General features: G+C 42.7%; 1 protein-coding gene across 2 annotated transcripts in view; it reads left to right on the forward strand.

The window, feature by feature from the left end:
* Positions 1-20,148, forward strand: part of ATL2 (atlastin GTPase 2) — a gene marked incomplete at its 5' end in the record, with an annotated part of 31,733 nt that extends 11,585 nt beyond the window's left edge. The window contains 9 exon segments of one of the 2 annotated variants that reach the window (XM_034763919.1): positions 1,033-1,089; positions 2,692-2,784; positions 3,082-3,220; positions 3,939-4,066; positions 7,405-7,461; positions 8,830-8,901; positions 14,004-14,435; positions 18,005-18,019; positions 18,118-18,614. In XM_034763919.1, the coding sequence (XP_034619810.1) occupies positions 1,033-1,089; positions 2,692-2,784; positions 3,082-3,220; positions 3,939-4,066; positions 7,405-7,461; positions 8,830-8,901; positions 14,004-14,435; positions 18,005-18,019; positions 18,118-18,225 (1,101 nt within the window). 2 annotated transcript variants of the gene reach the window in all.
* Between the last annotated feature and the right edge of the window lie 3,021 nt (positions 20,149-23,169).

The following is a 23,169-nucleotide window of genomic DNA, read 5'->3' on the forward strand; positions in this document are numbered from 1 at the left end:
TCTTGCTGTGATATAATACCAGTGTTCAAGGATCTGCTTTAGCTGCCTGTATGTTGGCTCTGGAGGTTGAGGTGTATCTGTCATTGGAGATTTTTAAGAGCAGGTTAGACAAACACCTATCAGGGATGGTCTAGATAATACTTAGTCCTGCCTTGAGTGCAGAGGACTGCATTAGAAGACCTCTTGAGGTCCATTCAAGTCCTGTGATTCTAAGTGAGAGACCATATATCTGCCTAACTGTGATGGTGAAGTGTGCAAACTGGATCCTCTTCTTTTCCCCTTTCCCCAAGCTAAAATAGAAATGTGGTGATCTTCAGGGCTTGCTGCATCTGTTTCCCATGCTTTTGAGAAGGGTATCTGGTGGGTAGGGATCATTGGCTGGAGTGAGGGTTAGTCTGTCCTTTCTGATTTGGGGAAGCAGCTGCAATTCTAAATTGGCTTTTATTTGTAAGAGATGTCAGAAACCTAAAGCCTCTGATGAGCAGTGTTTTGTAGAAACCCAAATCAATGTGCAGCATTTTGGAGGGGCACTCCCTGGGGGAGTTGGGAGCATGCTATGTCAGATGGTGACTGCCCCAAGGAGGCCTGGATGGAAAGGTTGGGCAGGGGTACTCCTTTAGCTTAGGAAACCACAGGGTGGGAAGGTATCAGCTGTGCGAGACCAGGTGATCGGGATAATGAAGCTGGAAGCCTATTGGGGTGGGGTGGGGGGCTTTTCAGAGACCATAGTGGGGACTAGGAGAACCATAGGAAGGTGGAGGGGAAATCTTCATGAAGAGGAGTGTATTGTGCTGGAATGACGTGCAGACTTCCTTGAGAGGCCAGGGAACGGATACTCCTCCCTCAGTGCAATTTCTTGAGCATTGGTATTCTCACCCCCCAGGTGCTGAGGGTTAACTTCAGGGCTATTCTTAATATTCAGTAAAAAATTGGAAGCCATTAATTTTCCCATTGATAAGAGGAAGCATTTGGCAACACAGATTATTTTTGTAATCTATATATGGCATTATTCTTAACAGTTTCATTTAATAGTTGTTTACAGAGTATGGAAGACTTGCTATGGAAGAAATTTACCAAAAGCCATTTCAGGTAATACTTACTCTAAAGTCCAACCTTTTTACATAATTACCTAGTACAGGGGTTCTCAAACTTCATTGCACTGCAACCCCCTTCTGACAACAAAAATTACTACATGACCCCAGGAGGGGGGACTGAATCCTGAGCCTGCCGGAGCCCTGCCGCTGTGGGTGTGGAGGCCAAAGCCCGAGCCCCAGCGCCCTGGGCAGGAGGGGTCAAAGCTGAAGCCCAAGGGCATCAGCCCCAGGCGAGGGGCCTGTAACCTGAGTCCTGCCGCCCAGGGCTCCAGCTTTGGCCCCAGGCCCCAGCAAGTCTAAGCCGGCCCTGGCGACCCCATTAAAACAGGGTTGTGACCCACTTTGGGGTCCCGACCCACAGTTTGAGAACCTGGTCATCTTTTTGTATAGATCTGGGTGAGATGTGTGTGAAAAATCAAACCATGGTAATCTGCCTGATGAAATGTCATGTAAGTGAACTAGATAGAATCTTTCTGGGAAGGCTGAAGGAAATCTGACAAGGAGTTTAAGATATGAAGTTTAATACTCCCCTCGCCCCCAGCTTTTGAGCCCTCCTAAGGTAGTGATGGGTTTTTATGTTTAACTCTATTTCCAAAACAGCTTGCACTAAGTCCTTCAAATGGTCTTACTCTCCTTGGAGTACTGGCAGTATAGATCCCCGCTCTTCAGGGTTGTGCACTAGTCACCAATGTTGAAGTCCTCTGGAAAGCAGTTTAGGAGTCTCACATGTGTTCGTGTACAGAACCAAATGTTCAATGTGGGACTGTATAAGGAGCTGTAGCTCCGTTTGGCTGTGGAGGTGAGAGGACTTGGAACCTCTCAAGTTCCTTCTTCCTTCGTAGGTGCCCTTAGATAGTTCATGCTAAAGTTTAAAAGTCTAAACAGACTGTGTTGTCAACAATATTCTATTGTCTGGCAGTCCTGTTTTGTGCCTTATTCTGGAGCAGTGACCTTTGAGACACAGCCAGGGTTTAAGCCCAGTGGCTCTTTTAATAGCAAATTGTAGGACGAATGGGTGTTCTCGCTCTGGTGCTTTGTGGGAACATGCTCACTCCAGGCAGTCTTATGCCAAGGGACTGTGAACATCCTGAGCTCAGGGTTCCCTTGTAGCTTCTCTCTGCCTGTTAATTTGGTGTCTCCAAATCCTTTCACATCCTCCTTCTTGTTCCCTGTCTGGTTCTTCTACCAGGTCCTGGCTTGTAGTTAAATCAGCAAGATACTGTAGGTGTACATAGCTAGTGCCCTCTTGCTAGGGGAGTGATGTCATAAGATCTGTTTCATGTCTCCAGTTGATGGAAGGGAGGATCACACTCCTATATCTGGGCTGGCAAGAGACAGAAAAACTAGAGTAACAGGTGAGAGTGTCCATTCGCTATCAAAGGTCACAAGTACCTGCTAGCTTGAAGGTGCTCCTTCAGCTGTACTTACTCACAACACGCAGAGAAATAACCAGTGTCTTGTCTTCAGCTTAATCAGGTTTGGGGCTATAGTTTGTTGAATTACCAGCAGCAGATGTAGGATTCTTGATTTTGTCACTTTCTGCTGCTATAAGGAATATTAAATTAACTATTCGTTATTATTGTGCTCTTCTGTGTAGACACTAATGTTCTTAATTAGAGATTGGAGCTATCCTTATGAACACTCGTATGGCTTGGAAGGAGGAAAAAAATTTCTAGAAAAGCGATTGCAGGTAAGTTACGACTTACAGAACTCACACTAGCTCCTTAGTTCAGGTGCTGTTCTGTGTTTGAGATAGCTACACATGATTGGCTAAATATTTTCTGCTTGCTATTTTCTCGTAATAGAAATGATATTTAAATATGTGACATCAAGTGATTGCCTTTGTACGATCTACATTTTTATAGAAGTTCAGAAAAAGGCTAGACTGTGTTAAATCTATTCATAAACTTGCTGCCATTAAACTCAATTATAAATCTCCTGGTCAGCTCCACAGAGCCATTTAGAATTCTTATTTTGCTTTTTTTAGGTAAAGCAAAACCAGCATGAAGAGCTTCAGAACGTAAGGAAGCATATTCGCTCGTGTTTCAGCAACCTTGGCTGTTTCCTGTTGCCCCACCCTGGTCTTAAAGTTGCGACTAATCCAAATTTTGATGGGAGGTTGAATGGTACGAAGCATTTCATTGTGTTAATTGCTTTGGATATATATCACTGACATTGTTTTGTTGTAGCACAGAACTTGCCTTAAATCTAGGTTTTATTGAAGAGTTTGGGTTAAAAGGTAGAACATAAGTGTGCATTGGCATATTCTCTTTTTGGGTTGTTAAACATATGGAGGAATTAAGTGATTATTTTTTTCCTGGTTCTGTGTTGCTTTTTAAGTTCTCAGGTAGCTGTTGGCTGTAACCTTGCAGATTTAACATTATCCAAGATGGCCAGGGGTGGGATTCTGCAGTGTCTAAAATCAAAGGATTTACAAGCAGAATCCCAGGAATTCCACTCACATTTTGGTGGGTGAGGAGCTGTTAATGTGCCAAAGGATGGTGTAGAAAAAAAAATTCTTGCGTCTTGTGGAGTTCCCACCAATTATGTGCTGGGAGCAGAGACCTGAGAGGTTATACTGTGAGTGGTCTTCAAATAATTTATTCTAGTTACTCCAGTACTATATAGATGAAGGGAAAAACCCTACTCTGGCAGTTGGAAACTATTGTAAAACTTCTTTAAGCCCTAAATATTTCTTCAGGATAAGCAAATTATTCTGAGTCAGGAAGCGTTTTTTTTTTTTTAAGGGATTTGTTGTCAGTGTATTTTTCTAGAGAAGAAACTCATTATTACTTGAAATTGAGCTGTACCACCTTTTTCTCTGACTGATTCAATTTCCACCAGACATTGATGATGATTTCAAGAGAGAGCTGCGGGATCTGGTTCCATTACTACTTGCTCCTGAAAACTTGGTAGAGAAAGAGATCAGTGGATCCAAGGTGACTTGTAGAGATCTTGTAGAATATTTTAAGGTAGGCAAACGCTTGTACTAATTATTTTTTCATGCCTTACAAAAATTATCCTAATTTTAGAATGTGTTCCCAAAGAAGAGAGGATAGTATCTAGGTTGCCACTCACTGATGAGCTTTAGGTAGTTGTGACTTTAATTTCAGCACTTCGACTGAAACTGGTATGCATAGTTTTCCACCAGACCAGCTCTAAGGGTGATCGAGCCACCGGGGGTCGATTTAGCTAATCTAATGAAGATCCGCTAAATCGCTCGCCGATCGCCAATCACTCGCCCGTCGACTCCGGTACTCCACCAGAACAAGAAGCATAAGGTAAGTCGACAGGAGAGTTTCTCCTGTCGACACAGCGCGGTGTAGACACCGCAAAAGTTTGACCTAAGCTACGTCGACTCAGCTATGTGAATAACATAGCTGGAGTTGTGTAACTTAGGTCGACTGACCCCCATGGTGTAGACCTGCCCTAAGTGAATTACTGTTTTGTCTGTGCCTTTAGATAGGTGTAGGACCAAAAGGCAAATCTTCAAAAAAAAAAAAAAAAAAAAAAAAAAAAAAAAATATTTAATAGAGATTATCGCTTCTAGTATCCTTAAACTGAGTTTGAGTGAGACAATTTAGAGCAAAGTGCCAATCTTGGTCCTGATATAACTTTAAATATAGGTATTGTGTGTAATTACACCTGTAATTAAAGTTGTCTAAGCACGTCCATTTGAAGAGCTGTTTTCCTAAGTTCATAACTTAGTCAAATTTTGGAGCTGAAATTGTCCATGTTCTCTCTCAACCTGAGAGAACTCTTCTTTGAAACGTTAGAATAAAGATGGCATAGCTGTTTTTAATGACTTTTGTGTAGGGAGCACACACTTGTTGCTGTTTAACCAAAACAAAACACTTCTGCCACCTTTGAAGGCCTGTGGTGTCTCAGGGGTTACGGCAGAAACTTGAGAATAAGCAGTGTGTAGTTCCTAAGTTTCCAGTAAAAAGTGACAGAGTCCTGTCCAGGACTCTGTCGCTTTTTACAAATCCAGACTAACATGGCTACCCCTCTGATACTTAAGTTTCCAGTGTGCCTTTTGGTGGTCTGGTGAAAAATCTGTTGTGACCTGGGGAGAATTGCAAGGGTTTAAAAACTTGTATCATGCAGGCACACTGCTGTTGTCAGAGAAGAAAAGGGTTGTTTTTCCTAACCTCACAATGTTGTGTTGGCTCCACTTATGCATGTGTGGGTAAATTCTGAACAACTTCATTTGTAATATGAGGGAGTAGGATCTGTGAAGGCATATAGGGCATGAAGCAGGGGCTCTGCAGCAACCCTTCCTTTCTGTTCTGCACGTTCTGCACACCCAGCAATGTTTGATTGCTCCCTAGCAAATAGTTCTTCATGGTCAAACTTCTTTTTAAAACAAAATCCCCTTGGAAATTCCAGATCAAAAGCTACATTAAAAGAACGTGACGGTTTCAAAGTGAAGCACTTGAGTCAGGAAATATTTAAGTTAAGGCAGCACTGACAACCAAAACTCCGGCCCTGGTGAGCCAATGTAGTAGAACAGTCTTTAATTACGTGATTGCATGCAGATTTTTTTCTCCATAGGACCTCTGCCTCACTTGGTTCAGGGATTGGCTGTTTAGTGAATGTGAAAGGGACCACACCTGAAAAGTGAGGATAAAATACATAAATATTTAAGAACAGCTGCCTGATTCACGTTGCACTGTCCAACCTGTGCAATGAATGACATGGGGTGCTGTGAGAAGACTAATATGTGATCATGCAAATAAAGACTCACAACATATAGGCACTAGGGAGTAGAACTAAGGTTAGGAGGGCAACCTTAAGTCAGGAAATAGTGACGTTGAGAGCTTTTCTTTGCTGTTCTCCTGATTTAGTTCATGTCTGTTATTCAGAAGAGTTCCATACAGATTGGCCACTTACTTGTCTCATAACATAGAACTCTGGGTGCTCGGGGGCCCTGTTCTTTGACTTCCGTTCTGAAAGTGGAAGTCCCACCCCCAGCATAGAGGTCTGTGCATCAGGGACCAGGACTAACAGCAGGGAAGGAGAAATCCCCCCTCTCTCTCGCCCTCCCCCACTCCGAGATGGAGAACTATGTGGGAGAGGGGTACAGGAGGAACAGAAGAGTTCAGTGTGCTAGCTAGTGCAACTGGCCCAAAGCCGTGAACTCCCTGCTGCTGGCCAGAGCCCCCGTTTCCCATTAATCTCACCCAGAAGGCCTAAGTTCCTTCCCCAGCTCACTGCATACAGGGCGTTGCTCCCCACCGACCTCTAAGGAGTGTGCAGATTGGACACAAGTATGTTGTCCTCTTCCTTTCCTCCTCACCGCAGACAAAGGACAACGGAAGCTCTTGGGTAGGGGTGGGGAGCTGAGGACCAGCTTGATTGCTGGGACGCTAAGTGGGCTGATTACACACCCTGCCACCCCAACCGTCCCTCCCATGTCCCGGGGTGGGTAGTTCCTTCACCTTCCCCCAGATTCTCTTATTCCTTCAGGGGTGGGGACATAAGTGTTCCTCCACCCCCAACTTGTTTACTGTCTGGGGATGGGGTGTAACCTGCTGCTCCAGATTCTGGGGAGGGCACGTGTGTGTGCGGGGGGGGCGTTGTCTTCCCCCCAACTTTGAGAGGGGTTCTCCCCAGCCCCCAGAAACTCCCCCACATACATTTGGGGTGTGTGTGTGTGTGTGGGGTGGGGGGGAGATAGGTGCTCACTCTTCCCTGATGGGCTCCAGGCTGCCACTCCTTGAAACAGTAGTAGCCTCTTCTCTTCAAAACCCTCTTCTATGTGGTAGGCCTCAGCCCTGGTGATGTACAAATCCACCCAAACAGGGGATGGAGCCGTCGGGCTCTGAAAAGGGCTGGTATGGTGTCTCTAAACAGAGACCTATTTTTAATAAAATAAAACCCCAAGATTCATCCCTGACTCACTTTGTATGTGTGTGTAAATTGTAAACGTGTCAGTGAGAAGAACCTTCAAATGAAGCAAGTAGAAAGCGCTTTTAATACCATGATAGACATGTAGCTCTAATCTTGGTAAACGCACATATTAATTGCCATGTGTCGCTGCAGTATTGCTTTGATTCACTCAATATGGAGATTAGTAGGGACAGCATTTATTATAAGGGGTTTGGAATGTAAAGGGATTAAAGTGTTGGGATATTTGTGTAAATGTCAGTTGTAGATTATTTTACACCTACATGTAGAGATTTGCTTAATTGAATATTTAGGATTAACCTGAAGGACTGATTTGGACCCTGGCTTTCTTCCCATCATAAATGCTCAGGTCAAAAAAGAATCAATAAAACAAAATTTAATTAATTGTTTTGTTTTTCAGGCTTACATTAAAATCTATCAGGGAGAGGCGCTACCTCATCCTAAATCAATGCTCCAGGTATTTCCTTATCCTTTAAACATAAGCAGAGTGAAGAAACAAAAATTAAATTCTTTGCAATCATTAAGGGATGTATTTCTTCAAGAGACTGAAGATTGTGACTGAAGTGTTAGCACCCATGGGGCATGTTTCTTCAAGAAGGGCCGAGGCAGTTACCCACTTGAGGGCTTGTATGGGTTCAGAACCACCTGAAGTGGTAGCCACTGGGGTTCTGATGTATATTAGCATATCCACTCTTTCAAAACCTTGCCATGTGGTCTACATTTTGACTCAGTTTCCAGTATTTTTATTAGCTTAGTGTCTAGCGCTAATAGATAGGCGCTAATAGATAGTCAGTTAGATGTCTGCACCATTACATGGTGACATGCCACTTTTCACTCTGAGTCTGTATCAGATAAGGTAACTGTACCAATATTCCCCTCCATGGCTGATCCAGGGAGGAAGATCAGATTTAGATTGAGCTTTGGGCAGTCCAGTCATGCCTTGCTCAAGTGTACAATGCTTACGTTGTTTGGGGTTTAGGACTTGCAACAAGGAGGTGCTCCGTTTGTGCTGGCTTTACCTCTTGGGTCTTGAGGGATAGATGGCTGAAAGCCCCTTTAATGAAAGAAGCCGGAGGAGTTCTTTAGTTTAGAATCTGAAATAGTTCTGGGTACCTTCCCTTCAAGGAACCATCTCCTCCTTGGACTTGTCTAAGGGTTCAGAAAGCCACTTCCAATGCTCCCTCAGATCAAAAGACAAGGGATGGACTCCAGTGGATCGCCACTTCCCTTCCTCCTTCCCCCTGTGACTTTGAGGGGGAGGGTGGGACTACATTCTTTCCTGTAACATTAATTAGACTGGTTGGCTCTGACATGGAAACATGCATGACCCAAAAAGACACTGCTTACTAGAAATTCCGAGCCTGCAACCGCAGGCCTGTGACCTGGCAGAGATAATACATTCAGTGGAGAGGGGGAAACTGCTTTTTATACAGCGATGGAATTTTTTTCTGACCACTTTCTAATATGTTAATTTGGATATCTTTTTCCAGTTGGTAACCATCAAAATAGTCTCTTCCATACCTGTCTTATGATAGAAAAATCATGTACAGGCATATGGGTGTATAATTACGTAGCTTTTCTAGAGTGCCAGGGCTGAAATCTTTGCTTCTAGTGAGCTGTTTTAATCTATTTTACAGCAGATCCTTTATTTGTTCACATGGAAGGTTTTCTTTGGGTCTGAAGTTAATGGGTAAACATTCAAAATGAAATGGTACAAAACTGGTTAAAGGTGTTGGTGCTTCAGAATGTAGAACTAATTACTGGCAAGTCCGATACAACCATGTACAGTGCTTGGTCAATATCTGTACGCTTTCATTTTCCCAAGGCAACAGCTGAAGCCAATAATCTTGCTGCAGTAGCAGGAGCAAAAGACACCTACAACAAAGGCATGGAGCAGGTATGTTGATTACAAAATTAAAGCTATGGTGTGTGTAGTAAGGCCTCTGTTGTAGAGTTGTGCACAATGTGGTGTTAAACGGTTACATGGTTAACATACTAATGGACAAACTGGCTGAGCATCAGGACTCCATGTGTGAAGATCACACATGCAGCAAAAGTCACAAGATCACTCATGAGGGAGGGAGAAGGAAATTGATGGTGAGGGAGGGGGGCGGGATTGAGATGTATTTTCTACATGTGGAACACCACATACTAAATGACTTGAGAATTCTATTAGCAGCAGCTGATTAAAAATATATGAAGCAGCTAGTAGAATGAACAGATGCATTTGGTGATAGCATCACTGTGCAGGGTTCATACTAAAAAACATAACAAAAAATGGTTTGGGTTTTGGCGATATTACATGACTGATTTCTGATAATTTTCTATACGGCTATAGAGCAATAGCTACTGTTAGCCATAAAATTTGAAGATTAAAAGGTACTTAAATATTCAGTATTTGCAAAATCCAACAGAGGGTCCTGTGGCACCTTTAAGACTAACAGAAGTATTGGAGCATAAGCTTTCGTGGGTGAATGCCCACTTCATCAGACACATATGGTCTGAAGTGGGCATTCACCCACAAAAGCTTATGCTCCAATACTTCTGTTAGTCTTAAAGGTGCCACAGGACCCTCTGTTGCTTTTTACAGATTCAGACTAACACGGCTACCCCCTGATACTTGCAAAATCCAAAACGTTTCTTCCAAATAGCTACTTGTAGCTAACAATTTCATTCACCATATGCTACTTCAAACTCCATTGAGAAGGTATTCTGTTATAGTAAACTCATTACCAAGGCCCATTGCCATCTTCAGACCATGAAGTTGGGCAACAGTTTAAAGCCACTTATCACAGAACCATTGACACCATATGGGAAATTCTGAAATACGATTGTACATGTACGTTATAGATATCAGGAGATCTTTCGCTTACTGTGGAGCATGTTCCCATGAAAATAGCATCAATTTAAGAGTTCATCTGCTCCTGTAGCTACAGTAAATTAGTGCCGTGACCACCTCTTGACTAACTGTGTGCAGTACTGGCCACCACACCACAAAAAGGATATTGCATAAGAACAGAACAGCCACACTGGGTCAGACCAAAGGTCCATCTAGCCGAGGATCCTGTCTTCCAACAGTGGCCAATGCCAGGTGCCCCAGAGGGAATGAAGAGAACAGGGCAGTTATCGAGTGATCCATCCCCTGTCACCTATTCCCAGCTTCTGGCAAACAGAGGCTAGGGATACCATTCCTGTCCATCTTGGCTAATAGCCATTTACGGACCTATTCCCCCATGAATTTATCTAGCTCTTTTTTAACCCTGTTATAGTTTTGGCCTTCAAAACATCCTCTGGCAAGGAGTTCCACAGGTTGACTATGCATTGTGTGAAGAAATACTTCCTTTTGTTTGTTTTAAATCTGCTCCTATTAATTTCATTTGGTAACCCCTAGTTCTTGTGTTATGAGAAGGAGTACACAACACTTCCTTATTTACTTTCTCCACACCAGTCATGATCTTATAGACCTCTATCATATCCCCCCTTAGTCATCTCTTTTCCAAGCTGAAAAGTCCCGATCTTATTTCTCTCCCTTCATACCCCTAAGCATTTTTGTTGCCCTTTTCTGAACCTTTTCCAATTCCAATATATCTTTTTTTGAGATGGGGCAACCACATCTGCACACTGTATTCAAGATGTGGGCATACCGTGGATTTATATAGAGGCGATATGATATTTTCTGTCTTATTCTCCATCCCTTTCTTAATGAGTCCCAACATTGCAGATCAGGAGAGCTTGGAGATGGGTGACAAGAGTGATCAAGGGCCTGGAAAAACTGTCATACGAGGAGAGAAGAGACTGGGATTGTTTGCCTTAGAAACGAGACTAGAGGGGAATGAGTCTATAAAATAATGAATGGTACCCAGAAGGAGATCAGGAATTTTTGTTGTTCTTGTCTCCCGACCCCAGAACAAGGGGATGCATCACATCAAACTAAAAGGTGGCAAATTCAAAACAGATTAAAGGAAATCCTTTTTCACACAATTTGTAATTGGACTGTAGAGCTCACAGCCAGAGAAAGTCATCGAGGCTAAGAACTTAATATGATCCAAAAAGATTGGGTACATGTGGTTATCAAGCATATCATTAACTATAACAATTCTAGATGAGAAAACCTTTGGAAGGGATACTAAACCTCACGCTTCAGGATTTAAGCTGGTCTTTTCTCTATTAGAGATCAGGATGATGCCTAATGTGGGCAGATTACCCCTCATCTACCCACTGCAGGGTTCTTACACCTTTCTCTGAAGCATCTCGTGCTGGACTCTGTCAGAGACGGGATTCTGGACTAGGTAGACTCCGGGTCTGCTCCAGCCTGGCAATCCCTATGTAATAAAACGGAGTAGGAGAATTCCCACTTTGTGAAGACCTTTGAGGTTTTCAGATGAATTGTTATAAAAGTGCTGAATTATTTCCCAGCTGAAGTCATGACTGGCCTGGGAGATGATTGCAATATTGGAGGATTTAGACTTCAGGTAAGGAATAAGCAGGAACAGATGTTTTCTTACAGATCCTGTTTTCATAGGAACTTCCCAGGAGTGGGTGGGTCAGCTTTTGTGGCCCGCATCATGCGGGCGGTCAGACTAGATGATCATAATGGTCCCTTCTGACTTGAGTCTGAGTCTATAAGTGATGTAGTTTATGTAGTAAGTGTGGCTAAACAAAACAAGTCCTTATAAAACATCTTCTGGATAACTTTGAACACTTTCTGTACCAAGTCTTGATGTGACAGATGGGTCTGAAACTTTTGACACTAACAGAGTAGAAATAATTGTTTTGGTCTTTATCTTGATTAACACTAGTTTTAATCAAGTCTTTAGTGTCAGTATTACCAATTCGCCTAGGAGCCCAAGTCATGGACTAGAACCCCATTATGCAGGGTGCTGTATAAATACTGCCAAAAGAGTCCCTGTCCCAAAGAGTTTACAATCTAAGTATGATGAGAAAGAACAGGCGGATACAGACATGGAAACAATGAGGCCACATGGGTCACCTTGATGAGCAATGGTCTCACTACAGCTAAGCTGCTGGTGTGCGCATGGGGGCAGCATGGGAGGAAGCATGAAGGGACTTGTTTGAGAATTTAACTAGTGGTTGATGGATGCTGACCTCATGGGCCAATCGAAGGTGGGAGGCTGAGCATGCCCAAGTACCTCCTCAGGTAGAGGGAGGCCTTTATCATTCAAATCACCTGCTTGCCCTCATGGAGTCTGATGCACAGATGAAAAGGTAATGTTATGTGATGGGCAGCTGGAGTATTCCTTGGAGTCTGTCTTCACACTCTGCTGAACTTACCAAGAGCCAAGGAATTATGACAGCGTTTTTGTGAACTCAGACTATGGCCCAGTGTGTTTGATTCTGTGTAGACCTGTTAAATCTGCTGTGTCTGAAATCATCCCAACTTTGAGAGAGCCATGCTTATGGGGGAGTGTTCCTGGGCTGGACACTGTTCAGAATGCTCCAAAGCTGAAGTTCTGAGCAGACTAAAAATGCTTCCCCAGCCTCTGGTTCTTGTTTGTTGCATCATAACTGGCTCAGTCAACTCCTTTTGCTCGACTGACCGGCGAGCGCGGCTCCATGCTGTGGGTCTCATCCTCTGGTTTCACATCAATGATTTTATAGCATTTCCTCTGTTCCTTTAAAAGCTCTCTTGGAAAGGAACCATGGCAGCAATGGATATTTGCCCCTTTCAAGAGGGGGTTGGGGCTGCAACACAAGCAGAGAGATGGACACAGCTAGGGCTTTGACCAAGCTCATGAGACACTGGTTGTACAGTCCTAGTGGCTTATACTAGCTAAACCAGTAGGTTCCTAGTCTGGCTGGAGATGGCACAGTGGCTGATCCATCAAGCTAGCTACCTTTCCACATATGATCACTTAGCACCACAGCACCGATTTGCATCCTAGCTTAGGGTTTGTTCTTGTTAGCCGGGCTGCCGAGGGTGGAAATTGAGTAGTTTGAAGTCTTGCAAGTAGTGTCTTATGTGCCCTTCTAATTGACCAGAAAATCATGTAACTTTTTAATTGGAGGTAGTTTGGTGAATCACTTTAAATTGCTCCCCCAAACAACTTGATTACTTTCTGTAGTCCAGAAATGAAGAGCTGGCACCTTCCAAGATCCGATTGATATTTCAGACTCTGTGAGCCATTAGAGTTCTGTGAAATCAAGTTTCTGATATGGAATATTTAAATCTACAAGATACAGTCACAGCTTCCAGCAGGGTTTTAAAAAAAAATCCACCCTTCCATGGGGAGAAAGGGAAGCTTTCCCAGGCTGGGGCATCATGTTTTGAAGAATCTCGGGTTTTCCTGGGGGAGGGAATGTTTCTAACCCTTCTGGGCTGTAAGTGAACAGTGTCACTTGGCGCAGTGCTGTCTTCTCAAGTCGGCAGGCACAGCTACTGCATGTGCCACTATTGATAGCTTTGCCCAGCTGCAGCACAGTGAAAACTGGGGATCGACAAGGCCTAGCTGGCATCAGTGGGTGGTTTCACCCTGCTAGGTCCAAAGCAGAGGCTGAGGCGAGGGCTAGAGTTCGCTACCCCTTTCCCACCTGTTTTAACAACAGCCAGGTGGTTCTGAGATTCTACTTCACCTAAAGGGAGAGAATTGCTCCTGTGTACTTATTCTGTAAAGGTCAACGTTACAACGGGTCCACAGTTTCCTCACTGCCACTGAGCCCCTTGCCCCCCCTCCCCAAAAAACAAACAAACAAACGCTGGAGAATATAAAGTCATGTTAGTCTGAACATTACCAGATGGTTGAGGCTATTTCTGATTCTTAGGCTTCAGTCTGAAGCAGGAGTGTCTTAACCACTTACTTGGAGTTTTGGCGTATTCTGACCTTGGTCAGCTGCAGGGTGCGTGTGGTGCTCGAACTACTGCCCTCTAAGAATCAAACATCAAGCAAGTTATGGTTTGTTGTTGTTTTGAATGCAGTGTTGAACAGCACAAGCTCTTCCTGCTGTACCCTGACCCCTCACCTCTGGTTATTCTTCTCACAGGTTTGCGGTGGAGATAAGCCTTACATTGCTCCATCAGACCTAGAGAGACAGCACCAGGATTTTAAAGAGTCAGCTGTCAAACAGTTCTGTTCTGTGAAAAAAATGGGAGGAGAGGAGTTCTGTCGGCGCTACCAGGACCAGCTTGAAGCGGAGCTCGATGAAATCTATGCAAACTTTGTGAAGCACAATGATGGCAAAAACATCTTTTATGCTGCTCGTACCCCTGCCACTCTATTTGCTGTTATGTTTGCCATGTATATCATCTCAGGACTGACTGGCTTCCTTGGTATGAACTCCATCGCTAGCCTGTGCAATCTCATCATGGGGCTAGCGCTGATATCCCTTTGTACTTGGGCATACGTTAAGTACTCTGGGGAATTCAGAGAAGTTGGAACAGCCATTGATCAAATCGCTGAAGCATTATGGGAACAGGTTGGTATCTATTTCACTATGAAAGTGTCCTTTCTTGGACGAGCTTGCCAATCACAATTCCTGTTTAATGCTGTTAATCAGAAAGGGTTCTAGAGCCGAATAAAAGAATCCTAGTTCTTCTGGAAGGTAAAATGAACTCAGAAGTGTAGACATTTGGTAACTCTCAAGGAGGATACCTTGGAGAAATCAGACTATAAAGCCAGCCCAGGATATCATCCAGTGTCTAATTATCTGAGGTCTTTGCTGGCACTAAGTTCTGAGAGTAGCACAAAGGTGAAAGGATTTTTGTTAAAAATCCTTGTTGATTACTTCTCTGAAAAGTAAATTTAAAAAGCCAGTGAAGGATTCTTAGAGAAGTAAGTTAAAGTTGTACATCTTCATTCCTGATATGGTGCATGTGAGACTCCATCGATTTATTGGTGCAAGTGCTCTGACACCACAATACTGCCCAGAATCACCTCTATATCGGTCCCCTCTTGCTGTTGGATAGAGTGCATGGCACTGACGAGAGGCTAAGTAAAGACTGCAGGGAAGAAAATTAGAGGTAATGAATACCTGCAAGGAGTCCAGCTTGCAGTAGCTTCCACAGGAGGAATGGCTGTGCTGTCTCATCTTGGGAAAACAGATGGGTTTAAACGTTACTAATAACGTTTTGAGTAGCATAGTGGCTGGTATAGTTGCCAATGTAAAAATGTTTGCCGGAACCAGTGGTTCTCAACCTGTGGCCCAATCAGCGCACAGCTTGGCCCATGTGACCTCCTCAGGGCCATACAAGTAATATATATGTTGTGTGGATGTGGTCCATATAACACATAGAAAGCTGCATATGTGGCCCACAATAGTAAATAGGTTGAGAACCACTGGCTGGAACAATTGGCCTTTTAAAAGCCAACATAGGATATGATCTTACATTAAGGTAGCAAATATGGTAGATGACTTTTCATTCAACTCTTAATCTGGGAACATGTCATTTTGCCTTTATTGCCTCAAGTCAATCTTGTTGCTACTTTATCTGATTGGCCAACTGTATGGGTCCAACTTGGCGGTTCGCATATAGGATTTTTGATGGCTTTTCAGAGATTGAATAGGAAATGCCTTTAGGAAAGGTTAGCTCTAATACCTATAGTGTGGTGGAAGTGAAACTTTTTGGATGTGATGCAATGACTTGTGTTGAGATCTCAGATGAGAGATGTGATGCTAAAAAGTGACAAGCAAATACTTGTATGAGGTAGAAAATCAATACTTAAGGCCTCACAATGGAAACTGGCTGTTTAAATACTGAATCTCGGTTCAGGATTACTGTATGTAAAATGGTACGGGGCAATGTGCAGGATAGGAGTAATACGGTGATAAATCTTTGTTCTCAACTATGTAAGTTACCTTTGACAGATTTTCTCTTAAAGTGCAGGAAGCAAAACTAGACGATAGGGTTGTAATTTGAGGAAATCTGTTAAATTCTCGTAATTTACTTTCTATGTCCTAATTCCGGAAGCTTTGAAACAATCCATACCCTCCTGCAGTGCGATATAAATTCTGACTTCAGAATAGTTTTGTCCTAGCTTGAAGTGGCTTCCTCGAGTATAGACTTCTTCAGCGTCACATGTAAAACTGGGGTTTCTAAGCATGCAGTTGGGTCGTCTCTCCAATGAAGAGACCAGGTCATAGTAAATCAACACTTAAGTTTTGCCAGCAGAGCTATGTTGGTTCAGGGTGTGTGGAGGAAAATCACACCCCAACTGACCTAGCTATGCTGACCAAGACTCCGGTATAGCTGCAGTTATACTGGCATAAAAGCCTTTTGCTGGTGTCACTTTGCTTGGGGACTCTCTTGCTGGTGAAAGCTCCATTCCAGCTAAGAGGGTTTGTCAGTACAACTGTACCGACTAACCCTTTCTAGTGTAGACAATGTGACGGGTTCGGTCACAGAGACCCCCTTGGGACTGTCATCTGATGTGCTGAAATTACCTCTGAGCCCGTTTTTCCTGCCAGCTTGGGACTCCAGAACCCCGCCTTGTTGAGCCAGACACGCCAGCCTGCTGCAACACAGGCCCAGGTCTGGTCCACGCCCCCAAAGTTGCAGACTTTAACCAAAAACTGCTCAGCAGGTCACCTACCAGCACCCAGATCCCAGTGGGATCCAAACCCTAAATAAATCTGTTTTACTCTGTATAAAGCATACACAGGGTAAACTCATAAATTGTCTGCTCTCTAGAACACTGATAGACAGATGTGCACAGCTGTTTGCTCCCCCAGGTATTAATCACTTATTCTGGGTTCATTAATAAACAAAAGTGATTTTATTAAGTATAAAAAGTAGGATTTAAGTGGTTTCAAGTAATAACAGACAGAACAAAATAAGTCACCAAGCAAAATAAAACAAAACACGCAAGTCTAAGCCTAATACATTAAGAAATTGTTTACAGGTAAATCTCAGCCTCTGAGATGTCCCAGTAAGCTTCTTTCACAGACTAGACTCCTTCCTAGTCTGGGCCCGATCCTTTCCCCTGGTACAGACCTTGTTAGTTCCAGCAGACATCTTAGGTGAAAAGCAGGGGCTTTCTCATGAATGGGACCCCTCTTTGTTCTCTCCCATCCCCTCTTCTAGCTTTGGCACAAGGTGGGAATCTTTTGTCCCTCTGGGTCCCCACCCCTCCTTCTAAATGGAAAAGCCCCAGGTTTAAGATGGATTCCACCATTCTTTCTGGGTTGGCTGAACACAGGAAGGCTTGCAAGTAAACAGCCATTTACAATCAATTGTTCTAGTCAATGGGAGCCATCAAGATTCTAAACCATTAATGGCCCACACTTTGCATAATTACAATAGTACCTCAGAGTTGTACTTTATATTTCTAGCTTCAGATACAAGAATTATACATACATACAAATAGGATGATCACACTCGGTAGATTATAAGCTTTGTAATGATACCTTACAAGGGACCTTTTGCATAAAGCATATTCCAGTTACATCATAGCCACAAAAAGAACAGGAGTACTTGTGGCACCTTAGAGACTAACAAATTTATTAGAGCATAAGCTTTCGTGGGCTACAGCCCACTTCTTCCTTTTGCGGATACAGACTAACACGGCTGCTACTCTGAAACCTATCATAGCCACACTCGGCGTATTTCCATAAAACGTATGGAGTGCAACATCACAGACAACACCTGTCATTGCCATTGGGACTGTACGTTGTACTGTGAGATAAGAACCAGTTCCTCTCTGATTGCTAGCCTAATGCCTGGCTTACGCTTAAAAATGAGATTGACCGATTTGTGTTGCTCAGGGCTGTAGTTAGTTCAATGTAGCCGCAGCTACTCTGATGGAAGAATTCTTTCTCAGAGATGGATTAGCTATGTCAGTGATGGATGAGTTCTTCCCAATGTAGGAAACATCTACACTATGGATCTCTCAGGGCACAGCTGGAGCTGTGTTGCTGCAGCAGCGGTAGTGTAGATGTGCCCTTAATCATTCTGAAACTGAAGGTGGATTCCTTTCCCCAGTGTCTCATGCATGTTCTTGCTACTGACTTCTAAATCTCTCTGCTTTTCTCTTTTCTCTTTGCTTCAGAGGAATCCCAGGAAGGTGAGAAATTAGCAGCAATTAGTCTTATTAATTAGTTGCCTTTATTTTCCTACTGCTTGCTACGAGTCCTTTTCCTAACAGCTGAATTCATATTTTAGGTGTGTTCCAAACTCTTTGAAGTTGTTAGACGTCGAATGATTCGCCGTGTTCTTACATCAGTGCAACGACAGCGACTCTCGTCCAACAATAACAAGAAGAAAAATTAGACAGTATTTTTACATTTCTTTCTGTATCTGAAGTGTTCACACTTACACATATAGGACAATAGGCAGGACCGTCTGGGCCGGTCTGCATAAATGCTGTAACCCTACCAGATTGATGCTGCTTATAGGGTATGGAACTGCACATCCATCTTCTAGGAACTGTAAAGTGGTTTGAATTCAGTGAAATGATGCCGTGTAGGAGGAAATCGGTTTTGTTCATGATTCACCTCATTACAGTAGCACCACAGCTCTTTACCATTTCCTTTTTAGTTTTCGTTTTTTATTTTTCAGATTCCAAGATCTTAATTTTTTTCATTACTTGAATTCTTGTATTTTATATATTTTAAAGGGTTATTTGATTTACCTCATCTTTATTTTGCACATTTCTCATACCACAGGTATTGAAGCCCCTGAGTGATAATTTGATGGAGGATAACATGAGGCAGTCTGTAACAAACTCTATCAAAGCAGGCCTCACTGAACAGGTGTCTCATCATGCCAGGTTAAAGACAGACTGACAATTCATCTCCTCTTCAACTCTGCCCTCTCATCCTAGACATGCTGTACAATGAGAACTCAATACAAATAAACCAAAGTTTACAATCAACTATAGATGTAGTTTAGTGTGACTGGCTTCACTGATTGGTGCCATCAAGTATGAAAAATAAGTGTCAACGTTAAGCATTCTCTTTAATCTGCTTCTAAGACAGACCAGTGCCATGGAGACTGGTAAATGCGGGGACTCTAAATGCAGTTGTTGTGTGTTGTGCACGTGTCCCAGGGTGAGTGACTTTCCTCCTTTTCTGAGAAGGTGCAGTGTCTGGTGTGCAATGGAAATGTATCCTCTGTACAAGGATATTTCAGGGAAGTAATTGTCAAATGTGTACAAGGAAATCTTGTAACCGTGTGTTTAGCCACCCAATATCCCATTGGAACTTTTAACTTCCGGAGTATTTATAAAATCACTGTATCAAGAGTCAGACTGAAATGTCAGTGCTAGCTGGCATCAGTGAAGCCAATATTGAGCCACTGTATAAAGATCTTGCTTTACTGCTTTTTACACTACTGTTCTCGGAATGCATGTTGGTTCCCTACAAAAAATGACAGAACTAACTATTGTAACCAAGGAAGTGATTCAAAGTGTACATTTGTCTTGCCTTTTTTGATTCACAAACTTTGTCCTACAGGAGATGCATATCAGAAAACTGAGCTGTCTTTTTCTGCAGTTTCGCCTTCATGTATCTAATACGCCATTAATTTTACTGGGGGGAAGTTCCATCCAAAAAAAGTTGCCTACAGCTATGAAGCAATGAGTTAGGACTGTCTGTACAGCGTGTTTAGTTTTTATTTTTAAGAAGTCAGATAGGGCGTGTATATGAAATATAAATATATAAATACAATTTTGTATCAAAGTTTTGTAGTTTATGGCAAAACCTGGTTCTGTGGTAGGCTAAGTACAGTCCCTGTGACGGAATGCTTGTGGCTCATGTAAACGTGTGAATGCATAAACGGTTTGACGTTTTTGATATATTTGTGATATTTACCTGCCTTGAGCACTGCGATCTCTCACCCCCTGGGAAATCAATGGGAATGTTGGTTGTGAAACTTTTTGTCCTCTGTTGCATTTTAAAGTTATTTCCTGTAATTTATTTTCAGTACATGATTAAAATAAGTTGTGTATATATGAAATGAAACTCATCTTTCTTCTTTAAGAAATGTTGGTGTGTCTGTATTCCACTAGATAAATCATGTCAGCTATTGAATCTGAAACGATAAAACAAGAATTGCACAAATGTGCTCCAGCTTTTAATGAAGATGAACTGTGAAAATATATTGCTCCCCTTTCATGCTGGCATGTCTCTCTTTGAAAGAGAACACTTTGTCTAGCAAGTCTTGTAAATAAATAAATTAAAAATTGTGGTGGTATAATATCTCATCCTAATTAATACACCTCTACCCCGATATAACGCGACCTGATATAACACGAATTCGGATATAACGCAGTGCTCTGGGGGGGCGGGGCTGCACACTGCGGTGGATCAAAGCAAGTTCGATATAAGGCGGTAAGATTTTTTTGGCTCCCGAGAACAACGTTATATCGGGGTAGAGGTGTAGACCTCAAAGCATGCTACTTCACTTGTTGAGTTGCATGTAAGTTTCCGAACTTCATTGATTGTATTTTTCAGAAACTTTGTTTTATTATGGATTGTGACCTTCAATTCCATATGTATTAAACGGATATGAACTAAAATGTTCTCAAATATATAAAATAAGCCTAAAGAAGGGTAACTAAATAGCATCTTAACTATTTCAGTTTCACCTGAAAATGATCAGTTGTGCAATGGATCGTTTTGCATTCATCATTACTTACCTTGTAGCAAGTGTGAAACTGATTGGTTAAAGCTTCTAGAACTTCCTTTTTCAGACAAATCAAGGAATCAAGTTAAATCTAAAAATATGATGCACTAGGCATAAGGGAATTCTGCCATGATTGTTTCATGCAATGGGCAATAAATTCAGATGGGAAACAATTGGAACATCAATGTAGCTTGTCTGTTTTTTTCTGGAGTAGCAGGTGTTTTGAGTCTGGAGAAAATCTTTAACTCAGAGAGAAGGTGTGTGAGGTAATCTTTTATTGGACCAACTTTTGTTGGTGAAAGATGAGCCTTCAAGCTACAAAGAACTCTAACTAAAACAGGCATATACATTGGGTTATGTGGTTTCTTTAAAATTTAACAAGATTGGATGCAGGACAGCAAATAGAACATTTGAGGGGTTTTTTTTGGCTGGTGTTTGACAATCTAGTAAATTACAACAAAGATAAATGAGAATTCTACAATGCCTTCACAATGGTGCCAACTTACTCCATCATAGCACTCCCTTCTTTCTGAAGGATTGTCAAGCTCATTTCACAGCCCCTATAACGCTGCTGGCAGCGCTGGCCATCAGGTTGTGGTGGAAGGATGTATGTCACCTACAGCAAAATTGTCCCAAACCCATCTGCTCCTTGGATGTCTTGCTAAAAAACCTATACACAAATGTTAGCCTGATGAGATCCTAAAATAGTTGAACAACTGCAGGCAACGCTTCTTGCATTCCCAGTTCTGGGTCTAAAGTGGAAGATTTGATATGCCTTCTACAGTATAGGGGTTTGACTTCTGCATGATCAACTTTGTTTCAGAAAACTTGTCTTAAACCCACTGAGTAAGTTAAACTTCTGTTTATTTCAGCATTCCTGAACTGCTTTCCATCTCTTAGTCTTTCATCCAGGTTTCTTCAAGAGGAATTCTGTAAATATCAACTGGTTTGTTATAAGCTACCATAAGCATTTCACCAGAAAGTGTTTTAATGCTGAAGCTTCCCCTCCCTTCAGCTGGAGGTGGCTGCTTGTATCCAAGACTGTTGGGCAGGGGTAAAGTGGAGCATGGTGCCAGCTGTAGGTACAGGCCTTCAACTTTCATCTCCCTTTTTGTGGCAATAAGTGGAGAAAGCTACTGCTGAAGCCAGTTTAGCTGACCTATAACATGAGTGTTGCTCTAACACTCAAGAAAAACCTTGTGTGATGTTCTAACTCAAATTCCAAACAGATGTCCATCTCTTAACCCATGTCCTGGAGCCAAGGATCCAGCAGGTGCTTGAAGTGGCCTCTTCAGCACTGCCAATTTTTGATATTTATTTTTTTTATTTTAAAGCTCCAGCTGTCATGATTGCACCAAAATCTCAGCTGCTTCAATCTTGCAGTGCTCCTGGCTGTGAAGTAAAGCTTGGACCTGTGACCTCAAAAGCTCTAAAACTTGTGTATTTTAGAAATGATTTTTAAGCTTGTCTGCTGTTTCTAAGTAGCTGAGCACCTTGCCCTCTCTCCAAGGGAGCTGTGAGGACAATACAGCACTGTTGGGCAGTGTAGCACTGTTGCACAGAGATGAAGGGCTCTAGTGAGGTCACATTGTCCAACAGGCCAGGGATTAGCACAATTACATGGGATCTGGAAGCTGTTTTCAGATCCTGAGTTGGAGCAGGGACTTCAACCAGGTTTTCCACATCCCAGGTGCACCTCCTAACCACTTTGCTGTGGGTAGGTGTCTCTACCCCCTGTCTTAAGACCTGTCTTAGGTACCTAACTTTCGCAGTGGTGGTGTGACTGTAGATCGCAACCGAAGTTTAAATGCCTAAACCTCTGAGCAGTGAGTAGGCCACACCCCTCCCTCATGCAGCTCCATGCTCAGTTTCAGTGAATCCCATTCTTGTGTGCCTGCCTCATGTTGAGTAAGCTATTCTAGGTCTGAAATCACCTGCTTCTAAAGCTTGTCAAATCTCAACAGATGTATAAATGTGTGCAGGTATAACTAAGAGTGGATTCTTGTTACAATCTCTTTATCCTTAATACAGTTGAGTCATCCTCAGTTTAATTACTGAAAGTTGCAGAACAATTAATTCTAGGTACTGTATTGAATGTGAACAGTAGGGTGCAAACAGATTCTGAATGCCTGGTTGCCACTAAACATGTTCTGAAGACTGAACAGTGGTGGTGGAACTGACAGTAGCTACCCTTTGCTTTGCAGGGTTGTGCATGCTTCCAGGCTCCTACTGAACTTATCAAAACACCTCTTGCCAGCAACACAGAGTAGCAAGAAACATCTTCAGCAGGCTAGACTGAAGTCTATTGCTATTCCTTTTGGATTGAGTGTTTGCACCTGTCTGTCATGGATACTTTAAATGGGAATCCAGACACCCCCCACCCTCGCTGAGAATCACAAGTGCTGAACTGCACCTGTTTCTCTGATGTCTGCATCAATAGAACAGAGGAAGAGGCATAACTTAAGTTGGGAGCAAAGCAAGGGAATCCCTACCTGGGATTTTTCTGGTAGTTTTAGACTGTCTCAGAAGATGCTGATTTAGGTTTACCCAAGGAGTAAACCTTCCCATGCTTCTATAAACAGCCTGCTG

The sequence above is a fragment of the Trachemys scripta genome, chromosome 3 (assembly GCF_013100865.1).
Source record: "Trachemys scripta elegans isolate TJP31775 chromosome 3, CAS_Tse_1.0, whole genome shotgun sequence".
Classification (NCBI taxonomy): Eukaryota; Metazoa; Chordata; order Testudines; family Emydidae; genus Trachemys; species Trachemys scripta.